The sequence below is a fragment of the Cardiocondyla obscurior genome, linkage group LG13 (genome assembly GCF_019399895.1).
Source record: "Cardiocondyla obscurior isolate alpha-2009 linkage group LG13, Cobs3.1, whole genome shotgun sequence".
NCBI lineage: Eukaryota > Metazoa > Arthropoda > Insecta > Hymenoptera > Formicidae > Cardiocondyla > Cardiocondyla obscurior.
In genome coordinates, this window is record NC_091876.1 from 2,944,558 (window position 1) to 2,968,038 (window position 23,481).

Genomic DNA, 23,481 nt, shown 5'->3' on the forward strand with positions numbered 1-23,481 from the left:
TCTTTTAATTAATATTACGGAGAAAAAACTTAAATTGAAATAGCAATAAAGACCAAAATAATAACTAAGTCTCTAGATAAAAAGTATAGCCATAGTTCTGAATTATCACGTATATGTATTAAATTAAACTCAACATTGTTAAGAGATGTTACTTTTTCAAAGCTTTACCATATTAGGTTGTTCATATATATTCTGTGTATTTTGTTATATTACTTTTAAGTTGTACATAAATAAATAAAATCCTGTATGATGCATTTCTGTCAAAATCACCGAATGTAAAAAATTTGTCAAACAAATAAATAAGAAATAATAAAAAATAAAAAAATAAGAATAATATTTTACTTTCGATTTGCCCTAATTTCTAATTGTGCTTTCATACAGGTAAGTTACATTTTGCATGACGAATGGGAAAGCGATATGGACAATGTGGGTGTTATTAATGTTAAACTACAATTAGGGATCCACTTAAGATAATGCACAGTATTAGAAAGCTTTTGATACACATTTTAGATACATTTATAATACAATTTATCGTTAAATGTATTTGTATTAACACCTCCATAATGAAAGTAAGACCAGCAATTTTTAAAATAATGACTTCACAAGAACATTATCACGAAAGTGCACGCCGTTTAAAAATCCGAAAAAGAAAAGAAAAAATTTTTAATATTTAATTAAAAATTAATAGATAATAATTTTATAGATTATAATAATTTATCTCTCCTATAAAATTCGTATTTCTTATAAATTAAAAAAAAAAAAAAAAATACGAGTAATACGAACTTAACATACTTGCAGATATTAAAAATATGACTAATATAATTAAATAGAAAATAATTTCTCAGTTCAACAGATTAACAATTTAAACAGAACCGATAGCGTAAGAAAGATAACGCAAGAAAGAAGGAAACACCGTGTAACTATACTTTTTATGATTTCTACGATGATTACAACTCTTCATTAATTGCTCATCTACGAGACGTGTTTGGCAAAAGAAAAGGAACGAATGATCAGTGAAAAAAACGCGATAAGTGCACTTTCCAAGTGGCAGTCACGGCCCTTGCATCGATCGCTGAACGGTTTTCCATCCGCTACAGATTAACGTGACCGTGAAATCTACATGGTTGGCGATTATCATCAGGATCGCCAAGGCGGTCACGCCGCGACGATCTTTTCTTCCATTTATTCTTTTTTTTTTTTTTTTCCACGGCTGGATCGAAAAAACGCGAACGCGCCGCTAATCGCAGAAACACGCTCGCCGCGACGCATACACACGCGTGTAGGCGGAATTTCTTATACTCTTCAACGCCATGTCGATTTCACTTTTAAGTGACTCTCGCGCGTATGCAATTAGATGGGCAGATATTCTGCTCGCGTGCTCACGTCTTTAAGATGTCATTTCAAGAGAAGTGTACGCCAACACACGATATACTTTATCCTTTGTAACTCGTTTGATTGCGCCTCATATCCGTTTCCTTATACTCTAATATCCTACTTTTTTTTTCTCTCTATTATCCTTTCTCTTTTTCATTTCTTTTTGCGTCACTTCTGATAAACCTTTCTCTTCTTAAGGTATGCATTTATTCGTTTGCATGTCATCTCTAATCATTTTATATTTTCTTCACACGTGTAATATTTATCTTGAAATTCTATTTTTTTTTCTATAATAAATAAGATGGTTTTTTTGCCTAACTTTGCCTTCCCGCAAAAATACATGGAAGTCGTTACAATGGAGCCGCGGAGTAAAAGAATTGTTTTCATGATATTTTAGAGATAAATACAAGTGATAGTGATGAATGCATGTTGGGCGGAGTTTCATGGAATATCTTGTGTAGAGATTCACATCGCTAGGTACTGAAGCACTATATAAACGTTCGCTTTATGGCTACGTGATACTCAGAAGGTATCTCTCGATTGACTAAAGTGTTTCGAGAAAAGCTTTACAGAAACGAATAGTGCGTCTTCCACAATGAGGGACAAGTTTTTGGTAAGAAATATTTATCGCGACGTCATATCAAAAGTTTAAATTTAATTTTTTATTTAATTAGAAGTGAATTTAAATTGTTTTTTTTTAAATATTTGTAATTATTAGTTTAATGTTTGATTTTACAAATAATGTCTTATAACATTTTTATTATTTTTACGTTTTTTAGTTAAAAAATTCGTGTTTAATAATTGCAATTTATTATTATTTGTTGCAGTACGCTATCTTGTTTTTAATAACCTTTACATTATTACATCAATCGATCGAATCGTAAGTATTTGCAGTTAATTAGATAGACATATAAGTATGCAAATATGATGACGAATGTGAAATACTTCTCATAGTACTATATATATTTTGTTTCTTTTCCTTTAGAAAGAAAGTGGTAATACACGTTCCGTATCGAGTGAAGAATGTGAAACATACGCATACGATCTACAAAATAATGTCGCATCATTCTCTCGGAAAACATAAAAGCGACGACGAATATTACGACGATTATTGAAAATATGTATTATAAAATTCTAATATAAATTTGTGCATCAACGTAGCAATTCCAAAGAACAGTAGAATAGATTTTATTTAAGTCAAGCACATCTAGCGGCTTTTGCAATGTAGTACTATGTTTATTTAAATAAATAACGTATAAGATCAAGATAATTTTTTTCATTATTTTCCTAACAAATGCAGAAGTAAAATTATAAAAAAGAACTTGAGTTATTTTTATATAAATTGCTATTTGTATAACGCAAAGAAAAAGAGAACAAACAATTTTACCATGACAATGAATTTGACGTGACCGTTTTCATGGTTTATCGACCCCGTAAATTCTAAAACCACATCAGTTACGAATCGACAGATGAAGCATATCACCGGAAAGATACAGCGAAAGTGATCATTATCCGTGAACTGCATCGCGGCATTGTCGTTTCACAACAGATTCGCTTCGATGAAAAGAAGATAGCTTATAAACGGCGGATCATCATCGGTAATATCAAACGACAATTGACTTCCAACAATCACGTTTGTGATCCCGGCAATAAAATCATGGTAATGCATTCATATATACGTTGTTTTTTGAGTAAAAAGAAAAAAAAAAGAAAAAAGAAACTGCAAGTAAAAAATTTCGAAACACATTAAGCTTCGCTTGAGTAATGTTAATTAGTGATTCGAGGATCGTATCGTTAAAAGTGTGCGTGCATCGTTCCTGCAAATGCGATTTAAATCATCGAGAGATTGTAGATACTCGACAAAACGAAACGCATGATTATCATGAACATTGTCGATTAATTCAGAAAGCTCGTACGATCCAAGTGCAATGACCGCAACTTTGTGTTTCAGAGGATCATTATCAGCCTACTTTTTATTCTGTCGAACGAGGTGTTGAATCGCGGAAGCGCCAAGGAGCAGTGAGTATGCAACAGTACTATGTTATTAGATAATATCATCTATTTCGTACGGAATTACTTCGGCAGATGCGCGATGTTAAACGTGACCGCGGAGGTTTACGCTTTCTTCTGGTGAAAATCATAGCCTAAACTTACTCTCGTTCTCGCTTGTCGGTAAACTATAGGATAATTAACTGCCTACTTTTTATTTCACGTCCACATACGTTACTTTATTATTAATTGCTTTTTTATATTTATTAATTTTTTTATGCACATTTTTTTTAAGTATTACTAGAGAAAACCATGCGCACACTACGCGCGCGTTATTTTTTAAAAGACCCCAATTATTACGAAAAAAAATGATGCGACTTACCAATTTGCACCTCAGCGGTGTTGCAAAATTCTGCCAGTGACTGTAACATAAAAAAGACAAAATTATTGTAGACATGTCAATTCATTAATGGGGTTAATAAAAAAAAGATTTTTTTTTTAATTTATACTTACTTAAAAGTTGCTCCGCCGATGCATGATGCCCATCCTGAGCCTGCTCCTCCTCTCAGTTTGGACGTCGTGACGAGTCCTCCTTCCGCGCACAAGTCACTCGCGAACACCCCGACCGTGAATTTACTGTCGCGAAATTTACTGAACACTATATCGCGCGTTATTTTTCGGCGTTTCTGAAAAAAGAAAATCCTGAAAAAAAAACAGGTTACAGACTTACCCAATCTGCATACAGCGGAGTTGTAAAATTCTGCCGGTGGCTGTAACATAAAAAGGAAAATATTAATGTAGACGTGTATTATAGTTTAAAAAAATTAATTAAAAAAAAGTTAAGATTTTAATTTAATAAATATTTTATTAAAAAAATTTATTCTTACCTATAAGTTGCTCCGCCGATGCAGGATGCCCATCCTGAGCCTGCTCATCCTCTCAGATGGGACGTGACGAGTCATCCTTCCGCGCACAAGTAACTCGCGAACGCATTTCCGTAAAAAATAATCGTAAAAAAACGCCCGCATACTTTTCGGAATTCGCGGAACGACCGACGAACCGACTGCGGTTCGTATAATTCTTAATATCGGCGGTTACGACAGTTTCTTTGATGACGGCAGATGCAGTTGCGTCAATCTGTAATAACAAAAAAAAAATATATAATTTAATAAACTGCAACAATAGAATCGATCAAACAATATTATTTATTTGCCACGTATTTATTTTTAACAGCGTTCATTTCAAGATCCACGTGCCCGAAATAATTAAGCATCAGATTCACACGAAAACGGTGTATATACATATTCACAAGCCGGACATTTCGACACCGCCGAAAAAGTCCAAGCCTAAAGAAGAGGCGCCGAAAAAAAAGAAGACGTATAAGAAAACGCATCACGAGGATTGGAGCTCTTGGAGCAATTATGGCTATCAAAGCGATCACGACGATAAATGGGGCGAGAACGAGAAGGATCACGTAAACGACGACGTTCATAAAGACATAGCTCACGGAAACAAACCTTACGCTCAGCCTCACAGAGATTCTTACATGCCCATGCAACACGATAATAAACCCGATCATTTGAAGAGTCAACACGGTGATGTGATGGGGTACTCGTATCCGCCACAATACGAGGTAACGGAAGACGTCAAGGAAATAGAAAATAATGACCTGGATCCCTACGTGCACACGTTTGAAGAAGGTTATCGTAAAGGAGGCGAGTCCGCCAGCGGACACATTTATTCGGGCGACGTAATGAAATATTACGAGGACAAGCACGAGGAAGGCAGTCATTCCGTCGAAGACTACAAAAATGAATCAAAAGAGAAAACTCACGCGGGTCGTTATTTCGTTGACGATTCGGAATATCATCAGAATAATAAAGTGGAGAAGCGTATGTCTCCTAGAATTTTTGTGCTTCCCTAAGTTTTACCGCTATAAGAGAATAAGAAAAACGCGAAATTAAAGATAAATTGTGCCAATAATAAATTGTTAGCTGCCAATAATAATTGTACATTGTGACAAAAAAAAAATAATTTATAAAATCGAAATTATATTATTATTTGACGTCATCAATAAGGCGCCGGACGCGCTAAAGACGCGGAGCGCGTACTAAAAACGCGGAGCGCGCACTAGAGACGCGGACGCGCGACAGTTTCGTCAAGTGAACTCTGCGCGACAGTTTCGTCAAGTGAGCTCCGTGCAAGTGTAGCGCCGCGCGACAGATTCCTAAATATTAGTCGCGCATTCGAGTTAAGCATTTTACTTGATACATAAATTGATTAAGTGTAACAATAAAATATGCTTGAAAATAATGATTGTCAATTAATCTCGCAAACGCCGTTTCCATAATTACGTGGCATTTAACGTACTTAATATGTATTACGTGTTGATAATTTACGTAATTACGGGTTTCTTAGATACGATAACGAGATAATAATTAATGATATTGAATAATAATATTGTAGCTTGAAATATCCTGCCAATAAATGATGATTATAGTGAAAAGATGCACCAATATTTTGCCTCAAGCGTTTTGAACTGATAACAGGGATTTGCGCAGCAATAAAATTCTTGTTTGTAAAACATCATTCATTTGTAAAATCTACATATTACATTATGTTATAACGTGCTGCTATATTATAGTAATGATATATCTACTTATTATCGCCTTTAGCGTTTTCGCGTTTCACCTCATTGCCTTTCACGCTAGAAAGATTTCCGAAGCGTGATCGTAAACGAGAATATTAAAAAATTGGAAATTGTAAATTTTATATTTCAAATGTGCCTATTACTCTGAGCTTTTAAATGTAAAATTTCACTTAAAAAAGTGAAACTTTATTGTAAAATAATGGAATTTTATTCCAATTGTTGCACGCCTAACAATATGTAATCCGTTGTACTGCGAAGCATTTAAAGTTGTATTCGCAGACTTATAAACTTATAAAACCATTCCGTTTTTTTTTAATTAAAATACAGTGTGGTTGGATTTAAAATATATGTCGTATAAAACAAACAACATTTATTCATCATATTTATAACATAAAAATGTATAGATATAAAAAAATAACATGTAAGAATAAAACAACAATTAACGATATTTATATATACATACATCGTAATAAAAAAACGTGTCAATCTAATAAATTTATCTCAGACTAGAGGGTAAAAAAATACGTTTGTAATTCTTCGGGAATTAGGAGATAATAAAAAATTAGCCAGTACTTTATGGAATAAAGCGGTTTTGGTGTTGGGGAATAATCGGAATGATCAACTATTCGATTTCACATTACGATAAATTGCGTTTTCTGCATTCTTAAAAATAATGCAAAATCAAGTAGTTCATTGCACCGATAAGTATCGTGCGTGTGCAAACAGAGATGTAAAAGTTAATGGAGGAAATGTAGGAAAGTTTTGGAAAGGTTATCGTACCGAATGCTTTAAAGCTAATTTTCGCGTTTCCTTTATTCGCTCCAAGTTTTTTTTAATGCCCCGTCCATTCGCCGCCGCCGAAACTACCCCCGCCGCCAAATCCACCCCCGCCGAAACTGCCTTCGTGACTTAGCTCGAAGTGACCACCGTCTCCGCCGCCGCCGCCTCCGAAATCGTGGCCACCGCCGCCGCCACCGCCGCCTCCGAAATCGTGGCCACCGCCAAAGTCATGTCCACCACCCCCGAAGCCACCACCGCCGCCGCCGCCGCCGCCGTGACCCCCAAGATCAATTGGGTGGCCCACAGTATACCCGAGCACCTCGTACTTATCCTCGCCGCCGCCGCCGTGGTGTATATGTTTTGTAATCGTGTGCGTATGGTGAATAGTCTTAACTTTATACGGCACGTGGATTATGACGTGGCTGCTACAAAACAGGATGACGGTGACGTTAAAAATTTCGGCCTCGAAAAGGTGACGATTAATTTTATTCTCATTTCTTCAATATTGACGATAATAAAGTTTAATTTGAACTTACTGTCCACCATGTCCACCGGCGCTAGCTAAGCTAAACAGTGCGACGATTAAGAGAAAGCTCAGCTGAAAGTTAATAAAGATTATTGACGAAGTTGTACATTATTTAATTCGTATTATAAAAAAAGGTAGCTGGCGATCACACGCAAACAAAATAACACTCTTGTAGCGTATAAGCATACAATTTTGAATAACAATTAAGAAATTGAGACATAGTAATAAAATAATCTCTTCGATCAGCTTCAAAAACTTTAGTAATCACTGTCGCACTTCCGTCGCGATTTAAAATTCGGCGAGCGCCTCGCAGTTCGTCTCGATGACTTACCAAAATACGCGGTCTCGAGTCTCGTTGTTCCGGCATTGTGCGGCTTTTAAACGGGACCAGCGAGAAGAAGGTTGATTTTGCCCTGCGGAAGGGCGGCAAAGGCGAGACGAAAGGTAGAAAAAGTGCGAACGATCGACCGGCGAGCACAACGGCGCGAGCTGTTTCTCTTCGGTCTCGATCTCTTACGACCATCGAGAATAGGCGTGCCCGCTTATATATATACACGTACGTGATAGAAGCCGGATAAGAATGAAAGGGAATATTTTGCTATCCGTGCCGCACTCGTGAAAGGAGTCGCCTAATACACTTCCTGTGGCAAAAAGTCACCCGATCGCGACGGAACAGAGGGGGACAAAACGCCGGTGCTTCACCTTCCTCCCTCGCTACCACTTTTGTACGTTTCCTCGTTATCCGATTAATTCCGTCGCGGTGGGCTGTTCTCATAATGAAAGGCAGATGCCAGGTGAACGGCCAATTATATCAAGATCGTGAGCATGCACGGATGGACGAACGCGGGTTTTCGTACGTTTACTAAATTTTTGTGCTAAAAGAAAGGTGGCACTTCCTTTCTACCTTTCTTAAATTTGAAGGATTTCTTTTTCTTTTTTTTATCCTTTAATATAATTTTGTAGTAAATTAAGTTTTGATTTATTCGTGATTTAATTGTGCTTTGAATGGAATGGTATTGGACAGTTTTTAAAATGACTTTCTTGTATTATATTATAATGAATATATGAAATATTATATTCGTATTGTCTTTTAATTGCATTCAAAGAAATAAAAATTTAATAAAATATTGTTCAAATTAATACCTAATATTTGTAAAAGAGTTCTATGTATCAAGTGAGATAACGATTCTATCTATGCTCTGTCCATCTGCATTTTACTTGAAAGTTCAGCAATTGCTGCCATCTATCAACAATCTATTCATCTATAAGTAAATTGCTATCACCGGTATATTTGCAATTAATAATTGCAATTATATATTTAAAATTCATAATGTACTTTAAAGAGATAAATAAAAATAATAAAATCGTATTTTAATTGCAAGTCAGGTGTTTTTGATTAAAATATATGATTAACGTAATTAATTTTTACTTCATATTTAAAGTAAATTAAATAAAATTATTATCAATCAGAAAATAAATATATATATATAATATCGAAGTACGCGAATTTTAAATGTACTTCAATTAAAGCAATTACAAGAAATAGACGCAATATACGGTACATGCTAGAAGGCAATAACGTAAATGTGCACTGTCGATGATTGGCAAATTACGGAAGCGAGAGGGAACCATTTCCCTTTCCTGAAGAAGCACGCCGGGAGGCGCGCTGATAATGCGGAGGCGCACAAACCGCGAGGCGATGACCGGCGACCATTCACTTTCTGAAATTTGCGCTCACCTTCGCAAAACGCGCCCACGAGAGAAAGGGAAACCGATCTCGGCGTGTCTCTCGCTCAAGAGCAAATTATACGCGCTGTGCAAGATGCCGCGCCGGTGCTCGAGCGAGAAAACAAAAACGAGTAACACGCGAATACGGCTTTATCTTTTTCCTTATAGCTAGCGAGACCGTGACAGTGAACTCTCTACCGTAGGAATTCAATCCGGCCAGGGTTAGTGCGAACGTACCCGGTGCGTTACGTTTCAATGTCAGCACGTTTCCAATACCGAACCCCAGGAAAATGTCGCTTGGGCGAATATATCGAATGACACTGTTTCAGATCCACAAGAATCTGGACCGGTTTGACCAACGTTACTCGCGCGCACTGGACTGAGTGGTCAGTTAACTTTGACCGCAATTAAAATGAAAAGTTACAAGATCGCAAAAAAAAAAATATAAAGAATCGATTGCGAAGAGTAAATGATGTCCAACGGTGAAATTAGTATCGCATGTTTCAGAAATCGAAGAAATAAAAAAAGCGAGAATACGTGAAAACAAAAAAAAAAAAAAAGAATTTTTAGTAATTTCAAGTGAGTTATTAATTACATCTCTTTGATTGGTTTAATTTTTTGTGCTCGCTTTCGAGCGCCAGACAAAAATAGGTAACGAAGTATAAAATGCTGTGCAGAACTCGTTTATTAAATAATGCAACCCATGGTCGAGAAAGTACTTTGTGTGGTATATTCATCGATCTTACGAATGGTTATTCACCTTCATCATTGAAAGCCTTACGATATATTACTAGGAAGTAATAATTATTTTCGCCAGTATAGAGTGTGCTAAATAATAAAAGCGTAATAAAGCGGTAGTTCCGGACAAAATAAAAACAATACAAAAGTAAATTGCAATAAACACTTGCATATCAAGAAAGCATATGATTTATGTAGGCGCAGTTTTAATTACACTTAATTTTAACCTATTTCTTTTGTTACACTTATTTTACAAAAAAAGAAAAAAAATTTACATCGCGCTCTTTCCTATATTATTATTAAATTACTGTGTAATTTAATATATAATTATAAGCAATGTATCAAATGAAAATCTCTTTAGGAATGAACAGATACTTTCTCTCGGTCATTACATATTTTTTACCCTTTTTCTTGATTTGAGAAAATTCAGTTTAGTTCGAATAAAATTGATTGCTTTTTTTCTTCTTTCTTTCTATTCTTTTTTTTTTTTTTTAATTCTATACAATATCTATATTGCAAAAATGTTATCTTTCTTTTTTTCTATTATTAAAGAATTAATTTTTATTCTTCGAAATAGAAAACCGAACCGATTAGGAAATAGGATGCCGTTTAACTCTCGTTGAAACAGGCATGAGGTTAGAAACTTGATCTTGAATTTGGTGCAAGAAAGTATACGAATGTGCGTGAATGGGTTAATTAACACGTGCCTCTAACGACGCCATTGTCGGCGTCTTGGCGCACCCGAGAAAGGATTCGTGTATGTGGACCGTAACGGCGGCAATATGCAACCGGTGGTTATCCTCGTGGGTGAAAATTTTACTTTTAATTACATCAAATGAAAACACAACCGGGACAAAATGGAAATACAAACGAGCATCATTCAAAAAGATTCGCCCGACAATTTCACGGGGAAGGAAGCTGCTGTTTATACCTTCGTATATTTCGATTTAATGAATTGCCGTGCAATAATTAGTACGCGCTTAATTAATAAAAGATAATTGTTTTACGTAAAATGTTGAACTAAGCGAAAATGGTTAAATAATATTTCTCGAAATTATAATATTTAGAGAATCAGTCGGGCGCGACGAAAGTGCAACACGGTAAATGTAGAACACTTTCCGTGAGGTCGCATTGCTATAGTAGTTACATTCTCTTGTTATTTATTATTCGTATTTTGGAAAGTTCATCTTGGGTGCGGCTTACAGACACCTTAGCACATCTTTGCGCTACCCGTCGAATAATAATCGATAAGAAAAATTTGAATTTGGTTTGAAATCAACTTCAGACAAATTTATTAGAGCGATGTGTTACTTTTCTGCAGATCTCTTGTTAAAGTTTTAATATATAGAGCGAGTCAGCGGAGCTTTTCTCTAGATTTAAAATCAAGAATTGTTTTAACTAATTGACCTAGATCAAAGTTACTTATATACATTTTTATTTTCCTCGAGTAAGAAAGGTATTTAAATTATATCCAAATAACAATTATTATTCACATTGTGTTTTATACAACGAGGTAAAATTAAATCTCTCACGATTTCATAATAAGAAGTATTTGGGTAAACGTATCGTATATGCATACAGTTTAAACGAGCGAAGCAAGAAATGAAATAGAAAACTATGTAAAAACTGAAAGATTAATGGGAATTCCTGCACTTCTGCATTCAGGCGGCGTAACATACGACAGATAAATCCTATCAGTTTTTTGTACCCTACCTACTAAATTTTCTATTTATCATCGTTATTTTCTATCGCCGTCAACTTTCGTTTGGCGAGGCCTCGTCCACGTTCAGATCCGCGACTTACTAGCTGGTCTGTTTTCATTTCATGGAAACTGATAGCGCGAGGTGCACCTGTCAAGTCGGTCTCCCCGGTCTCATCCGAGATGTCTCGGCGGAGGGAAAGAAAAAAAAAACGACCGGGAGGAATCTCGCTGCATCCAGCATCAACGCTGGATGCGGCTAACCGAGCGGGGCCTATCGCGTTGCACCGCTGACGCTGTCCGTCTCGCTCGATGAAGAAAGTGTCGATTTCTCCCTAAACAAAAATTCGACGGTTCACCCGGCCGCGTTTAGCTGCGAAGGCCGCGGGGGACCATCTCGCTCTCGGTGCTCACCCGTTTTCCATTTCCATTCAACGCGATGGTACGGCGGACGCGGCGATCTCTGGTAGATTTCCACGGTGGGAGGCGATCGCGACTATATACCGCGTCTATGCTCTTTTTATCTTGTATAAAAGAGAAGAGGCGTAGCGCAGATAGCCGCAATACATCTGGATCATCCGCGGTGGCGAGCACGACCGGACACGGATCGGATTCTCGGGACCTTTGGTCGGTTACCAAGGTGGCGAGTGAACATCATTTCTTCGCCACCACGGCAGGTTGATTACGAACGCGTTATCACACTCGACGAGCAGGCGCGATTAATCAAAGGGCCGGCGGTATGCGGTGCACGGTGAGTCAGATTTTTGGAAATTGTTGCGACACGATTGATCAATTAATTTGTAATTTTTAAAGTTTAATATATATATATATATTTTTTTTTTTTTAATTAAGTTTTTTTTGATTTTCCTTTTTTTTCATTAATCTTGTTGATATCTTGTGTTTATCAATTAAATTATTGATTAGAATTTTAATTTGTACTTGTGTCTAAATAATTAGTTGTAGTATAATTATTTGTAAATTAATTTGTACCTTGAGAGTTAAATTTAAAATATTATAAGTGCATTATTTTTATCGTTCAAAAGAAAAAAAATAAAAAGTAATTAATTTTACTAGTTTAATAATTTTGAATATTAATTTAAAAAAAGAAATGTAGAAACAAAGTTTCGTACGCGATGGAAAAATTAAAATAGAACCATAGGATAGTTAACAATTAATAGATACATGTTTGTTAAGGCTAAATTTTCTATGCGTTTAAATTTTATATTTTATTTTATACTTTAACCGATTTCTCGAATACGACTTATAAAAATCTGATAAGTGTACAGGATTTAACTTTCATCGTGTGAAAGTCTTGGTGTATACTTATCAATGAAAGTATGATTAAGTTAAGGAGGGCGAGGCCGATAACGGCGTAGGTTTAGATAATTACGCTATTCACCACCATAAACCAAACACTAATGACAACCGTAGCGTATCAAAATAGCGTGCTTCAGCGCGTGCAACTCTTACAAATGAGATTCTTCACGCGACTAAGCTTTCATAATTCCGTGCAAAAAACCTGTCAACTTCATTTTTTACGCTTATTACCCTTTCGATTAAAAAAAAAAAGAACCCGTAATTTTATTAGGAAAAGTTAACCAACAACTAACGTTCGTAGGTCCTCTGTCTTCTGCTGCTGGCGATCAGCGAATCCTTCCTCGTTTACGCGTAAGTATTCGTGCCATATTCAATTAAGGCTAATTGATTACATTAGATTACTATCACGGTAATGGAAAGTTAAGCCATAAAGTACCTCAAGCGGTATTCTTAATCGTTTTAAATTCTAATTTCAAAAAGAATCGGAATTAAAATCTCTTTTCAGAGAACTCGAAGTATCACACGTGGTTATTTGCAATGGATTTTATAATATCTTTAGATTTTCAAAGTGTTAGTTAGGATATCGGCGAGCAAAGTGATAGGTAATAACGTAAAATGTTGAATAATAATTTGGCTATCTGACTTTCTTTTCAGAAAGGTATTAGTAATTGTGCCACGACACGTGAGACGAAGCCCAGCTGTGCCATGGCGACCCCCGGGTCATTACAAGAAATCATACGGTGGTTTTCCACGTCACGCGCCTTATGGTCGGTACTATAACAAAAAGCCACTCCGACCGTTGCCGTACGGAGGCGATGACTTCGATCACGGCCCCGAAACTGTGAACCACGTTAACGTACCGTACGGCAAAGATGTTACTCACGCCGTCTCTTTCGGCAAAGGATATATTCCGTACGACAACATCAAGAGCAGCAATTTGCCATTCGTACACGAGAGGTAATCTCATCTTCGCTATAATTGACTGTAATTTAGTTCTCTATTTTTTTTAAATTGCATTTCATCTCTCGACTAAACTAGAACGTGTTTTAATACTTTTTTTTTTTTTTTTTTTTTTTTGGCACTTTTACTCTTTCAAGAATAATTTATTGTAATTGATAAAAATAATGTTACATCGCGCGCTCGTGTTCGAGTTAACCAGCATTTAATACCGGTTAATCTTTAGCGATCGACCGGCACATCTACCCTAGTTTCCACCTGACCAGTTTTTCCTAACATTAATCAAAGCAACTTTCCTTTCTTTCTTTCTTTTTTTTTTTTTCTTTAATTCAGGTACGCCGGCGCTTATGGACGTCAGCCAGCCATCGCAGATTATTCTCCAACCGGTTTCACATCGGTAGGTCAGGACTACGCGACATCGGCGACAGGGCATTCCTACGAAAATCCGCAGATCGATTCGCTTTTCTCGGATATGGAGAGCGCAGCTAGGGGCGAGCTGCGCAGTAGCTTAAAGGACAGCGTGAACAAGTATTACGGCACTCGATCGATCGAGAAGGATCTTAGCCTAAGGAATCAGCAGGCTCTGAGCAGCCTTATAGAAAAAACTAAGGATGCCCTGGCAAAGGGTACCGAGAGTCTATCGTCGGACGCGTCTCCGGTCGCGTACGCTCATTCCGCCGCCAATTCCGCTGCTTCCGTTCCCTCCGCTCTCACTGCTGTGCAGGGGGCCGTGGTGGTACCGGCGGGTATACCAACGGCAACAATCGCTGGTAACAAGGACGGTATCGTGCTGAGGGACACTGTATCTCTGGACGAGTACCAGAAGAAGTTGGAAGAACTTACAAAGACCTGGCCGAATGTGTTAGCCGCCGGTACCACCAACTTCGCGACAATAGCCGCGCCTCAGCAGCTGCACGCCAGTTTCCCGGCCACCAGTCTGCAAGGTATCAGCTTTGCTGCCCCGACCGGCATTAATTGGCTCTCGAATTTCGCCCAGGCTAAACAAGGTTACGCCGTACGCGAGAACCACGGTGATCCCACGAGCTACGATTTCAGGACTATGACCGTACAAGCCGCACCGTATCAACAGCTATCGTTAGACCACGGGGGTGTTTCGACTAGCTCGGGATTCGTCCCGAGCGTTGGGTAGATGAGAAAATATATCCAGGAGCATTGATGCCGCCCGGTGCAAACTTAGCGAGTTTTTGTTCTATTTAAGCAATATTTATTTTTTTTTTTTTAATCTACGTAATCGATAATAGATTCAGCATTTAATTTTGCGAAAAAGGTAAAAGAATCGATGGAACTACATATCGTGAAGCCGCTTCGCGAATGCAAACGCACTGGACGTCGTTGATACTCCAGATTACACGCTCGATTAAATGTTAAAATTAACGGAATTAAAAAAAAAATTATTTTTTATTTTTTTTCCGTAGACACGGCAAAATGCAATGTATATTCATGATGCCACGAATATATAATCCATTTTCGTGCTTTTTTTTTTCGAAGTAGCAAAATTTAAATTTAATGAAAGTGTATGCAGGCATCGGAAAGTCTCTCAATTTTTCGTACATGTGCAGATATTCCGCAATATGTGCGGTAATAACATATAAATATGTGATCTTTAAACCTTGATAAAGTATTCTTAATCTAAATTTTAATTGGGATCTCATATTGGTCCTCATATCTTTAACGAATTTATTTCTGACGGGAAAACACTATTGTCATTCGCTCTTTTATGTGATACTTTTCTATTCGCATTAATGCAAAATCGAGAAACCATAGTTAGTTATGTGGGTTGGTTTAAAAAATTTCTGCATTGAAGGTGTCATATATGCATATTCGATAAACAACGAAAAATATCATTGTAGAAATATTTTACGTTATACACATAATTTTCGTCTTTGAAAGATAGATGCGAGAGAAATAAAATGAAAGAAGAGAAAAATAAGAAAAAAAAAAAAAAAAACGGAGGAAGGACAATCAGAATTGAAATGTAAATTAACATTTACGAAATGTTAAGCATTTGGATTTCGTCAAGTCTGTTCCTCTCATTATGTAGATTTAATTACAAATACCGTTCTATTTATAAAATTATTTAAGAGGGAAGTTAACATGACGTCTGCGTGAGCACTGACACAATTTTTGTTACTTTTAAATTACAGTTTTTGTGAAGTCGTGAAATATTTTTTTATAGCTTTTGAGTACAAGGAGAAATATCTTAAAACTTGCCAGACAAACTTTTTAATGGAAAGGCATAAAAAGAAAAATTTAAACATCATATGATTGTTTAAGAATTAAAGTTTCAATGTAAAAAAATAAAAGCGAAGAAAGATATTGTACAAGAGCTTTAGAAAAAAGATATTGTACAAGAGCTTTAGAAAGATATACATTTTACGAATGTAAAGTGGATGACATTGCGCATCGTTACAATTTCAAATACCTAAGATTTATGCGCGTAATAGTATGATGCTGTCGTTTCCAAGATTACATAGATGTAATGATTAGAGGCTCATAGAACAGACTACTGTATTATTCTCACGAACATTATTAAATCATTGCGTAGAAATATTTATACGTATAATTATACAGCTACATTTAAAGCTGCAAAAGATATGAAAAAGAAATTTACAAAAGAATGATGATAATATTCATAAAAATATTCATAAAATATTTTATCACGACGTTAAAAATATTTCTACTAACCAAATAATTTTTAAATAATGTTGTGCGTAAGTTCGACTTTTTCTGTTAGTATGTAAAGGACGAGGAATATCATTCCGACGTATCGTTATGTTAAATAAAATGTATATTGCGTATATCTGATCGAGAATTATTTAAGAAAGAAAAGTTGCAAATAATATATTTACAACGTGTAAAGAAATAAATATATATACATATAATGTTAATTATTAAAATTTTTCTAATTATTTTTTAAATTCAATAAGTACTTTGTGTAAAAAATGTAAAAAAAAAAATTGTAATTATTTTTTGATACAATAACTATTAATTATTTATATATCAAAGAAAAATTTCAGTCAATTAAAATTAACAATTAAAATTATTATCAATAAGAAGTTAAAGCTCCATAATTATAATTTAATAATTATATACTTTTATAGATATTCTTTGTAAATATTTTTTTTTATCTTTAAAAAGATATTCACAAGTTTAATAATTGTACAGTATTTAATATATATATTCATTAATCTGCAAAAACCAATTAAGAATTTCCGCAGCAATGGCAACTATCACATCAACCGCAATGGTTCTTTTTTTGGGTTTTTTTTTTCTTTTTAAAGCGGTTGAATACATTTACGAAGTAATAAATATCCACGACGGCCGTTAAATCTCACTGGTCGGAAACACACACTATTTCCACGGTCGAACGATCATGAAGGTGGCTGTAAAAATCGGCCGTCTTGTCCGACACTCAAGCAGAGTAATGCCGGGAGATCACGGTCACCAGCAGAGATCGCATCCTCTCTCGTTCCGGTTACTTTCACTAGAAGACCGATGACCGGTTGAACGGTTGAAAGTCGAGAAAGCCGTTCTCCACGATCGCACGGTCTGCACGTTATATAGATGCCGCTCACGGTTGTAATCGACAAGAAGGGAATCGATAGTAAAGAAATAAGGAAAGTGAAAGGATCGCGAAAGGGCTTAGCAAAAAAAAAAAGAGATAATTTACGGTGAGATCATGTCAAATTTTTTTATAAAACGTCATCCTATAAGCCATAATTTAAACCAAGATGTAGCTTAAAGATGTAGATGTAAAGATGTAGAAAAGGACTTTTTTTTATGTATTTACAAATTGCAATTTGATTGCCGAATTTCATATGCATAGCAATCGATCTTTCCCTTTTTTTTTTTTGCTAAAATACTTATATGTTGAAAGTCGATAAATTATTTCTTCCGACTTTCTTTTATAATACTATAGTAAAATTATTAATAAAATTTAATTTAAAAAGTATATAATATTATATCAGTATATAATACTATTGGTTTTTTTAAATTTCGTTATTTAATACTTAGTGATCATTAACTTTTCGCGACAATTTATATTAATATATATTTATATTAATGTTAATTAATTTAAAAAAACACGTAACAGTGATTATTGGAAGACATCTCGCTATTTGTATATTTTGCGTTTAATTGCACGGTGTTATTGCGACAAGAATCGTTTTAATTCCGACCGTGAAAGGCTGATCTTGATCTTGATTGTAATGTAAGGTCGTTCGGTGCACCTTCACCACGGTTTCTCGCGGAAGCGTGTGAAAGTAATACGTGTCGTTCGAGCCGTAGGCTCAGCCTCCGACGATGCCGCGGCGCATCATTTCATGCAGACGGAAGGAAGTACGAGATGTGGATAAAATTTCCATCATGTAACCGGTGTGCAACGCTCGCAAAGGAACAAACGTCTCTTGCGATACATTTTGGGAAACGTTAATAACGAATTAGGTGTAAAATACTTCGACAAATATCGGGACAAGCATTACGCGATTATTAGAAATAACGTAAGAAATCCACACCTTTCCAGGTTGGTTCTTTTCGCGTTGCGTTACGTTTATAAAGATCAACTAATTATTGACGACACGTATTGTAAACGCTGCTTCATTGTGTCATATCATAACATTAATATGCACAAACGCAATCTATATAAGTGAAAGCTGTGTTACACGACAAAATCATTTCTCCCGGAAAAGTCTCATTATTTACACATAAAGTACGTGACGTACGTAAAATAAAAGAATGTTTAGAAATCATCAAAGAATTTCCTGTGCATGCATACATTTCCCGAAGCAGCGACTATCGAACTTCATTTTCAATCGAATAAAAAAAAAAAAAAATAAAGTATCAAGACTTTAAAGAGCGTTTCGCTCAAGGAAGTCTAGCTTTATTTATTAATTAATAATTAAATTTTATCAAAACTGGGCGCTGATGCATTTAATCTCGGAATCACGAATTGTGTTCTGCGCATTGAATTGAAGTGTGATATAACGGAGATACCGTGTCAATGCCAACTTGAGCGGAATCAAGGCCAAGAAATTGTGACAAAAGGAAGTCAGCGAGTGCGCCGGTAACTTCCACTTTGTCGCGGAATTTACCGTCGGGCCTCGGACACGATAAGGGAAAAGAGTGAAAGGATAAGGAGCGGCACAATGCGGCCGGGAGAGCCTCTCACGGTTATCCGCTATGAGCGACTGTCTTTCTGAGAGCGACGCGGTATGCGTTTCCGCCTCTTCCCGCTTGCGAGGCTCGGTCTCGCTCTCACCCTTTTATTTTCACTCACTCTCCCTTTCCCTGTTCTACCCTATTCTACCTCCCGCGTGTTCCTGCCACTTTCTATTTTGTTATCCGACAACGTCCATGTGCGCGGGATGTGCATGTATATGAGATCCATTAACGCGTCGTATGAAGCGGGTATGCGCCGCTGAGGAATCGCCTCGCGAATCTCATATTGGGCGTCGTAAACGGGTGAATTGCTTTTCATTAAAAGATTTTTTTTCCTTACGTCGTGCGTTTTAAATACTTAGCTAAGCTTTCCTTTCAGTAAAAGTGTCGAGTCGCTATATTATTATTTATTATTTTTTTTTCTAAATTTCCGACGTTAATTTGTAACGGTCTGAATATTTTTTAATTATAAAAAGAGATATTTAATTATCTTTCCTAAGACGACACGTCTACGGAGATGTTTCCAAATATGCGTAAAAATAATTTTTTACAAACATGAGTTAAAAACAAAAAAAAAATTCCAGCTGAAGAACAGTTTACAATTTTAACCGCGCTGCTTCAAGTTAATGATTTCACGTAAAAATATGAACAGTGGGAAATTGATAGGAAGATATTTAAATTAAGTGTGAGTTAATGAGGAGGACACCTTCGTTAGAAAACTCTCCGCGATAATTAACATTACTGAAAAGTGCGAGATAAATTGCCATTCCGTGCTTTCACGTAGTAGCGCTGACAATGATCTCCCAGAGATTAAATAGCGAGCTGCTTGAGTACTTGTTATTTCATTGTTAAGAATGTACTAGAATTTTACACCCGCGCATATTGTGTATAGTGAGCAATAAGCTATATGCTGCAATGAAGTATGAAGATTTGAGAAAGTAGAAGTTTAAATTGGATTGGAATATATATCGCGCATCTATTGTTCTTACAAACTCATTATTTATATGTTAATGGCACGAATTCAATAGACTGTCTGGAAGTCTCTTTTTTTTAACATACTTTTTAAATCGTAATTAAAATAGAAAGTAAATTATTCTGAAGTAAGAAAAATTAAGTACTTCATATAATAATTATTAATCGGTCTGTGAAGAACAAATATAAAGAAAGAAAAAAAATAAGGTCAATGTGTATAAAGAAAAAATTACAGCAAAGAATTAAAATCAAATATAAATGAGCTAATTACATCTACGAAAAATAATTACATCGAATCTGAATCGCAAAACTTTTAGTTTCCCAATGTTTTTGCATGATTTGCTGTATTTAACACACCGATTACACGTTGGGCGCACATTGATATTAGTTCGCGGTGAGTTATATCTGCGATCGATTAGAACCAGCATAATCGATGTAATTTCTTGATTAAATCATGGATACGATAAATTTCTCGCATAACAATGCGATAAGCGATTATTAATAAAATCAAGCACGCGTGTGCATTATATGTATAAAAGTGTGACGTTAAATTACATATAGATCGTTTATAGCAGAATTTTTTTTTTCTATTCATATTAATTACATAAAATAATAGAGACACTAAAAAAAATCTCTTCCTGTTCATTCCCTTCTTTTTTTTTTTAGTTTTATATAACGTTCCAATCCAATTTAGTTTTACACATCGTTCCAAATCCAATAAGACATTACTGATCAGGCAACGATCTTATTATCGAAAATCTAGCCGTTAATCAATCATATCAAAATTGATACATATGGGGGCAGGATCGAGAAAGCTCAAACGCGAATTTCTCTAGGACCAAACTGTGTAGGTCACAGTTGTTCTCGTTCGCGGTGCACTATGCACGTGTGGTGGGTATCATTTTGCGTATACATACACTTCGGGTATGTAGCGAGGAGTAACGTCATCGTACGTTCGGTTTCTTTTCGAGTGTTCCTCCGAGAGTACCTCCGGTGGTACCCACGATCTTTTTACTTTATCCCCACCCGATTCTTCCGGTATTTCCTCCCGTCTGGTATATATACTGGTAAGACCGCGGCCACAAATATATGACAGTGCACACCGGGTCGTCGTGGTGAGCTGTGCGTGAGATAGGAAGGAGGGAAAAGGTTTTTGCGGCCGGCCGCGTCCTGGATACCAGAATGGAACACAAATACGCCGTAAGAAATTAAAACCGGACAAAGAAACCGCCTGTTTCACCGAGATATTAATATAGAAATATTGTGCGCCGGCCGATGCCTGAAGGATTTTATTTGTTTAATTACAGATAAGGGTCCTCATCCTTGCTAATATTCTATCGGTAGGCTTTGCAACCTTCGGACACGAGCAGTGAGTTTCTTATTGATACAAAAAAAAAAACGTTTTAATCAAATTTGTTAGTTAATAAAATGTTTTACGATGTAAAAACTAACCTTTACTAAAATAAAATAAAAAAACATATACGCTTTTTCTCTTTGCCGCGGCGAGTTAGTTGTTCACGTGAAAGGGTTTAAAAAAGTTTTGACGTTTCAAGCTTGTGCCGTTCTGTACCAATCTACTTAAGCGCTCATGCGTAATTAATTTACACATTTGTGTAATTAATTTATTAATCAGAGTGCAATTAACTCATGTAGATATGAGTACAATGAAAGATAAGAATCTTTATGTCTGTAATTATGTTTTAAGAAGCGCGTTAATTAAAATCTCTGTTTTTCTAATAAGTATTTTTTTTTATATTTTAGTGTGCATATCAGAATACATTTGCCGGAAGTAGTGCAGCATCATGAAAAAAGTATCGTAAAGTACGAAGATCATGGCGGGGGAGGGCATGGCGGGGGAGGTCCCGGCGGCGGTGATGATCACCATATAGAATCATCTGGTCCTGGAGATATAGGAGGCGGTTTCGGAGGTGGCGGAGGTTTCGGAGGAGGTCATGGTGATAGCTATGGAGGAGGCGGAGGTTTCGGAGGAGGCCACGGAGACGACCACGGTGGTGGTTTCGGAGGAGGCGGTGGTTTCGGTGGCGGTTTCGGAGGAGGATTCGGAGGCGGTCATGACGACATTGGCGGTGGTAAGAAACAATTATATTACGGATATATTCTAATTTAAATTTTTTAAATAAAATTTAGTATTACTTATTGAGCCGATAGTACGTTAAAAAAAAGAAGAGATTTTTAACTGATTCATCTTTGCATTTATAAAATACGAACATGAATATTTATGAGAAGATTTCATACGCTTGTCACTTTCATTTCCCATTGTTCTTTGGCATAATTGTTTTAATTATGAACATGACTTGAAATATACACGATCTATATTTATCTTTAAAATCAAGTTTCTTTATGTTTTCTCTTAACAAAGCGTTAATTAATAATTTATTTCGGGTACAGATGACATCTTAGATCATGGCGGTGGACACGGGGGAGGCTTCGGAGGTGGCGGAGGTTTTGGAGGCGGCCATGGAGGAGGTGGTGGCGGTTACGGCGGCGGGGGAGGTGGTATCATTATAGAACACGCAGGACACGGCGGTGGCGGTGGTTTTGGAGGAGGTCACGGCGGTGGCGGCGGATTTGGAGGAGGCCACGGGAGTGGCGGCGGTTTTGGAGGAGGTCACGGTGGTGGCGGAGGCGGTGGAATTATTATAGAACACGGAGGACATGGTGGAAGTGGCGGTTTTGGAGGTGGCCACGGGGGAGGTGGTGGCGGTTATGGAGGAGGAGGCGGTGGTATCATCCTAGACCATGGAAGCCACGGCGGCGGTGGAGGATTTGGTGGTGGCCACGGCGGTGGTGGCGGTTTTGGAGGAGGTCACGGCGGTGGCGGAGGTTTTGGAGGAGGTCACGGCGGTGGCGGCGGTGGTCTCATTATAGAACATGATGACCATGGCGGCGGCGGGGGAGGTCACGGAGGAGGAGGTGGTTACGGCGGCGGCGGCGGTTTTGGCGGAGGATTCGGGGGAGGCGGTTTTGGCGGAGGACATGGGGGTGGCGGCGGTGGTATAATTATTGAACATGGAGGACACGGCGGCGGTGGCGGTGGCTTTGGAGGAGGCGGCGGGTACGGAGGAGGACACGGAGGAGGAGGAGGCGGTTTTGGACCTAGCCATGGCGGAGGATTCGGAGGTGGTGGCGGATACGGCGGCGGGGGCGGTCACGGTGGGGGTGGATTTGGTGGGCACGATTCTGGTGGTGATGATCACCATGCCGGTTCTAGCAGTTATGGCAACAGTATATCCGATTTTGGAAGCAGGTAAAATATTAAATATGATGTTAATGTGTTAAATAAACGGCTAATCTTAATATAGAACTATTAAAAATCTGAATTATCAGACATCATTTTTGAATATTGTGTTTAACATTAATATGTCTTTCAGTGGTCACGGCGGAAGTAGCTATTCTTCTGGTGGGGGCTTTGATTCTTATTCAAGTGGCCACGGCGGCGGCGGTGGCGGTGGCGGTGGCTATAGTGGAGGTCATAGTGGTGGCTTTTCCGGTTACCACAAAAAGAAATAAGAGTAATTGCATTGTGACTATTAGGTATTGCAAATATTAATT

At 37.0% G+C, this 23,481-nt stretch overlaps 5 protein-coding genes across 5 annotated transcripts; 4 read left to right on the plus strand and 1 right to left on the minus strand.

The window, feature by feature from the left end:
- Positions 1-1,675: 1,675 nt before the first annotated feature.
- On the plus strand, positions 1,676-2,599 carry LOC139107743 (uncharacterized). Its single transcript, XM_070665561.1, is given in 5 exon segments — positions 1,676-1,742; positions 1,852-1,943; positions 1,946-1,987; positions 2,202-2,254; positions 2,360-2,599. Coding segments are annotated over 5 exon segments (384 nt in total). The 3' UTR covers positions 2,490-2,599.
- Positions 2,600-3,138: 539 nt separating this feature from the next.
- On the plus strand, positions 3,139-5,287 carry LOC139107744 (uncharacterized). Its single transcript, XM_070665562.1, has 3 exons — positions 3,139-3,176; positions 3,280-3,393; positions 4,597-5,287. The coding sequence occupies exons 1-3, from the start codon at positions 3,139-3,141 to the stop codon at positions 5,285-5,287; spliced, it is 843 nt and encodes a 280-aa protein (XP_070521663.1).
- Positions 5,288-6,845: 1,558 nt separating this feature from the next.
- Positions 6,846-7,686, minus strand: LOC139107745 (eggshell protein 2A). Its single transcript, XM_070665563.1, has 3 exons — positions 7,651-7,686; positions 7,330-7,391; positions 6,846-7,218 (listed from the first exon to the last, which is right to left on the minus strand). Exons 1-3 carry the CDS (start codon positions 7,684-7,686, stop codon positions 6,846-6,848), a joined length of 471 nt encoding a protein of 156 aa, XP_070521664.1.
- A 4,372-nt stretch (positions 7,687-12,058) lies between these two features.
- Positions 12,059-16,649, plus strand: LOC139107586 (uncharacterized). The gene is made up of 4 exons (XM_070665295.1): positions 12,059-12,235; positions 13,103-13,152; positions 13,456-13,758; positions 14,092-16,649. The coding sequence occupies exons 1-4, from the start codon at positions 12,224-12,226 to the stop codon at positions 14,906-14,908; spliced, it is 1,182 nt and encodes a 393-aa protein (XP_070521396.1). The 5' UTR covers positions 12,059-12,223; the 3' UTR covers positions 14,909-16,649.
- A 4,914-nt stretch (positions 16,650-21,563) lies between these two features.
- On the plus strand, positions 21,564-22,797 carry LOC139107746 (uncharacterized). The gene is made up of 4 exons (XM_070665564.1): positions 21,564-21,619; positions 21,670-21,998; positions 22,318-22,632; positions 22,676-22,797. Exons 1-4 carry the CDS (start codon positions 21,564-21,566, stop codon positions 22,795-22,797), a joined length of 822 nt encoding a protein of 273 aa, XP_070521665.1.
- The last annotated feature ends 684 nt before the right edge of the window (positions 22,798-23,481 follow it).

What these genes read in the sequence shown, in the direction of transcription:
- LOC139107744 (XM_070665562.1), top strand. Translation starts at nt 3,139, where the DNA reads ATGTTAATTAGTGATTCGAGGATCGTATCGTTAAAAGT. An exon ending in AGGATCGTATCGTTAAAAGT is followed by an intron (nt 3,177 to 3,279) that starts GTGCGTGCATCG and finishes CGATTAATTCAG; the next exon opens with AAAGCTCGTACGATCCAAGT. An exon ending in CGCGGAAGCGCCAAGGAGCA is followed by an intron (nt 3,394 to 4,596) that starts GTGAGTATGCAA and finishes TATTTTTAACAG; the next exon opens with CGTTCATTTCAAGATCCACG.
- LOC139107746 (XM_070665564.1), top strand. Translation starts at nt 21,564, where the DNA reads ATGAGTACAATGAAAGATAAGAATCTTTATGTCTGTAATTATGTTTTA. An exon ending in AATTATGTTTTAAGAAGCGC is followed by an intron (nt 21,620 to 21,669) that starts GTTAATTAAAAT and finishes TTTATATTTTAG; the next exon opens with TGTGCATATCAGAATACATT. An exon ending in TCATGACGACATTGGCGGTG is followed by an intron (nt 21,999 to 22,317) that starts GTAAGAAACAAT and finishes TTTCGGGTACAG; the next exon opens with ATGACATCTTAGATCATGGC.
- LOC139107586 (XM_070665295.1), top strand. An exon ending in GAATCCTTCCTCGTTTACGC is followed by an intron (nt 13,153 to 13,455) that starts GTAAGTATTCGT and finishes CTTTCTTTTCAG; the next exon opens with AAAGGTATTAGTAATTGTGC. An exon ending in TTGCCATTCGTACACGAGAG is followed by an intron (nt 13,759 to 14,091) that starts GTAATCTCATCT and finishes TCTTTAATTCAG; the next exon opens with GTACGCCGGCGCTTATGGAC.
- LOC139107745 (XM_070665563.1), bottom strand. Translation starts at nt 7,686, where the DNA reads ATGCCGGAACAACGAGACTCGAGACCGCGTATTTTG. An exon ending in ACTCGAGACCGCGTATTTTG is followed by an intron (nt 7,392 to 7,650) that starts GTAAGTCATCGA and finishes ATTAACTTTCAG; the next exon opens with CTGAGCTTTCTCTTAATCGT. An exon ending in GCCGGTGGACATGGTGGACA is followed by an intron (nt 7,219 to 7,329) that starts GTAAGTTCAAAT and finishes CCTGTTTTGTAG; the next exon opens with CAGCCACGTCATAATCCACG.